Below are 4,175 nucleotides of genomic sequence, written 5' to 3'. Positions count from 1 at the left end.
ATCCTAACCAGCTAGGAAACATATTATTAAATAAGATTTGATACATATGTCATTCATCTCCAAACCATATATTATATAACCTTTCAATAATAACGGGAACATTGAAGATTGAACTTATAAAATTTAAAATTTTGGATCCACACTTTTATTGACAACGAGATGAAATCTACGTTATACCAATGATGGAGCAATTTGTGGATCAGAAAAAATGGTGGTCCAATTAAGGCATGTTTTATGGCTGAAAATGCCATCAACAACCTCCACTGTCATTTGGGACACATAAATAATTGTCCTAAACTACTTTTTACTTTACAAAATTGAGATGTGATTAATTACTACTTTTTCATTTTATCCATACAAAAAAATAATTTTAATCTTAATTATGTAATTAAATTTGAAAAGTTCACAGAAAATAAAATTATCCCTCTTATTTATATTTTTGAAGAAATATATAAATAAGAAAATAGACGACTAATATAAAACGGAGTGAGTAATAAGTTATAAGTGTTTGGAGAAATATCATCACAATTGACATATGAAGAAATGTGGGTCATTCCTAGTCAACATGTGCTCCAAATTTGGTATATCTGGGGATGGTCTCTACTAGTGCCATCATATAATAATTTGCTTGGTCAATGATGAATGATCCTGATCAGGATAGCAATAAGTCATGAATAGTCAATATGGCCTCACTTTTAAGAAATTGCTTATTTACAAAGTCTTTTTGGCGATAATTAATCAATTATTAAAACATCTTTATAAACATAAAAATACTTTATAATTTGTGTTTGATAAAAAAAAATGTACATGTTACTACTCAAGAATATTCCACTCCTTATCGCATCAGTTTATCTCTTTCCTATTTATACGTATGTTAAGAAGTCAAAATAACTTTATTAATTCTTATAAAATTTCTGGCAATTTTATAAATACAAACGCTTTAAAAAAGAATTAACTCCAAGAATAATATATGAAAAATATGATCAACGGGATATCGGGTGTACTTCTTAATTTAGTAATGTAGATTAATCAATATAGGATGGAGCATGTATTTACTTTTCCAAAAATAAACAAAAGAGATTGAGAGGTTAAATAGCCTAAATTCATCACATGTACGTGCTTAGTTGTGTTACTTCATTTATCCAATTTAAGTGATGTAATTCGACGCACAAAAAAAAAGAACTTTTAATATTTATGATTTAAAATAATCATATTTGTGTAACTATATATCTATTATTATAAAAATATAGAAATGTGATAGAATATCTTTTTGGAAGTAGGTATAATTAGGAATAATAAATTTAAGATAAAAATTTGGTCGTAACCATTTTTGACCTTGCTTTCATCTACCTGCCTACCGTCATTGAGGATTTGACGTCATAAAGACTCATTTCTCACTTTTAGAGTCGCCCCCACAAGATTATTGAAAATGTGTTGTTGACAACGTTTTCCACTCTTTTGTCTCCAAGATTAAAATGTCAATGAAAAAGGAAATTAAAGTGGTCTCGATTGTGCAGCTAGTCTGTATTTTATTTTATTTTTTACCACCTTCTCTCGTGACCTTGGTTCATCCGTTTTCCCTACGACGAAAAATTATATTATTTACATATGATTAAAATAAATTTATATATATATAATAGATGTCGAACCCTCTTCGACTATCTATTTCTACAAATTTTTAAACCCTTTATTAAAAATCCTGATTCCGTCTCTACCTCCCTCTATCTCTCACTTTTCCATTTGTCTTTCAACGTCTTAGCTTTTTTTCTGAAAAAAGTATCATCCTTGATCAACTTTAAAGCAATATATCTTCAAGCACTTCTTTTTTGACTTTGTGGATATGATCTAAAGTTATTTGTATTTCTTGCCCCCTCTCTTACTTTGTAAATAATGTGATCAACTTATTAACCCGTCAAGAAAACATTATTTTACTTACTTATGCATCACGCTTGACCCTCACAAAAATGAGTACTCATTAAGGATTTATTTTTTATTTTTTACGAACCAAATACACGGTCTTGGTTTTGTTTTTGATAATAAGATATAAGTTCATATCGTTCTAAATGTTGGATCACAAATTTCAAAGAAAACGTTCATTCTCAATCTGTCTATATATGAAGTCGAACTATAGTACACCCACAAACTTTGGGATTTTTCCCAAGTACACCTGCTAGTTGAAGCCCAAGATCTGACTTTCCAAGACATGAGTGACAAAGCCCAATATGAGTTTTGCTTCAAGTAAAATTGTTGCCAAAACAGCAACCAAATTTGGATTTAGGCCGAAAAGTAGGGCTGATTCACTCAAACTTCTTTTTTGCGGCTACTATATATTTCAACTTTGCCCCAAAGGGCAAATGTTTTGCAGATATAACCCCTTTATACAATATAATATTTCAGCTATCAACTTTTGGTCACTCACATATCCATCAACCTTACAAATACTAACAACGAGTTTCGTAATAAAAAAAATTATTGATTTATACAATAGATAAACAATGTTCTTTATAGAGCAAATGTAACATTTTTGTTATTTATTTGTCAAGGAAACTATTCAGCAGCTCTAAAAATAGTCAATATAGATAAGAATAGATTGATAACGTCCAGATACAGTCCGACAGCAGCCCAGATGTACTCATCGTAAGTGTAGCGCTTGATTAAACTATCCGTATCATAAATTATATATGCGCAGAACAAAATGGACGCTAAACAGCCATAGATCATCACAGAGAGCCTACCCAGAGGAAACAGTAACTGCAACAATAAATAAATAAATAAACAAACAGAGAGTAATATATGTAAATTACTTGGATCGAGTAATAATATTGAACCTGAATAAAGGCAAACAACATGAGAACCATAAGGGCACCAAATAAGAATGGTCCAAGGAAATTAAAATCGTGGCCTCTCCTTGCTGCCCAAAATGTGTATATGGTCAAACTAAGCACAACTGCTGCGGTTAATATGACGGACTCCAATATTACTTTCCCTGACAAATCAAAGTAGACCTATTTAATAAAGCAATAATTAAGCAGAAGATAAAAAAAATTAGACTTACCACTGGTGAAGGCACAAGTTAATCCTACAGCGAAGGCCAGAGTAACTGTAAACAACCCAAGAAGCAAGAAATTCACCGGATGTTTCTGGTGATAGTAATACAACGGGCACAATGCTGCCACATGTTACAAATATATCAGTTTATGCACAACTAAATTAAGATGAAACAAATATATAATTTTTAGAGTACATACTGATGAAGGGAGCGATGATAAGAAGAATATAGAGAGCTAATCCAGCCCCAGTTGACACAAAAAAATGTGCAATTGGGTGAACCGTAACAACAACAGCGCCCACTGCAATTGTTATAAGCAACTGTAGAGACAAAATTGAGTAAACTTTCCGAATAAAACCCCAACGGAGTTGTGGATTCTCCAACATCGCCGGATACAACGGCCTTGCTCCGCCTTCCACGTCATCTTTCCGGTAAGGCGTATTCCACGTCTGCTGCCACATCTTACAATAATAAAATTTCATTTATGTAAAAATGAGTCGGTTATATATACATGAAGAAAAAAAATTAGAAGAAACTTCGTGAGTAGTCGAGGAAATGAGATGACACGTGGAAAGCAAAGGAAAATGGGTAATTGAATATTTAATTAGGGAACTAGTTAGTTATAGTGAATATATTCTTCTGGACTTGGATTGTTAAAGTTTGTACGCATCCCTTTTGTTTCAAGGAAAAGACTACTAAGTTAATTTGCTGTTCTTGACTTTCCTTTCTTCCAAAGGTTTAACAACAATTAATGGAATTATCTTCTACGTCAATAAAATTGTATAAAGTAAAATATTCAACTAAATGGACTAAATAAAATTCGTCTATCAATATCGTACAGGTACTAATATAATTTAATGGTATAAGAACATTGCTTGGCTTATCTATTAAGTTAATAATTTTCACTTACTTTACTCATTCGCTTGTACTATTTACCGAAGCAACAGAATATATGTTTTTCCCAGAGATTCCCATCTCAAATAATTAGGAAGTCATTCACATTTTATGCAACAGCTCTGGAGCTAGGCATATTCTTTTCAAAAGTTATTTATAAAGCAAGAATCCCATTAATATGCTAGTAACTTCTACTCGTAACTCTTGTTTGTTTGTTTTTTGGTTGTTTACT

General features: G+C 31.4%; 1 protein-coding gene across 1 annotated transcript; it reads right to left on the bottom strand.

Moving 5' to 3' along the window:
* Positions 1-2,452: 2,452 nt before the first annotated feature.
* Positions 2,453-3,624, bottom strand: LOC101256498 (protein LIFEGUARD 2). The gene is made up of 4 exons (XM_004242298.5): positions 3,249-3,624; positions 3,056-3,169; positions 2,829-2,986; positions 2,453-2,751 (listed from the first exon to the last, which is right to left on the bottom strand). Exons 1-4 carry the CDS (start codon positions 3,529-3,531, stop codon positions 2,548-2,550), a joined length of 759 nt encoding a protein of 252 aa, XP_004242346.3. The 5' UTR covers positions 3,532-3,624; the 3' UTR covers positions 2,453-2,547.
* Positions 3,625-4,175: the final 551 nt, after the last annotated feature.

This window comes from Solanum lycopersicum, chromosome 6 (genome assembly GCF_036512215.1).
Source record: "Solanum lycopersicum chromosome 6, SLM_r2.1".
NCBI classification, from domain to species: Eukaryota; Viridiplantae; Streptophyta; class Magnoliopsida; order Solanales; family Solanaceae; genus Solanum; species Solanum lycopersicum.
The sequence above is the reverse complement of the archived record's forward strand: the minus strand, read 5'-3'. Positions and strand labels throughout refer to the sequence as shown.

What these genes read in the sequence shown, in the direction of transcription:
- LOC101256498 (XM_004242298.5), bottom strand. Translation starts at nt 3,531, where the DNA reads ATGAAATTTTATTATTGTAAGATGTGGCAGCAGACGTGGAATACGCCT. An exon ending in TATCATCGCTCCCTTCATCA is followed by an intron (nt 3,170 to 3,248) that starts GTATGTACTCTA and finishes AACATGTGGCAG; the next exon opens with CATTGTGCCCGTTGTATTAC. An exon ending in TGTTGTTTGCCTTTATTCAG is followed by an intron (nt 2,752 to 2,828) that starts GTTCAATATTAT and finishes TTATTGTTGCAG; the next exon opens with TTACTGTTTCCTCTGGGTAG.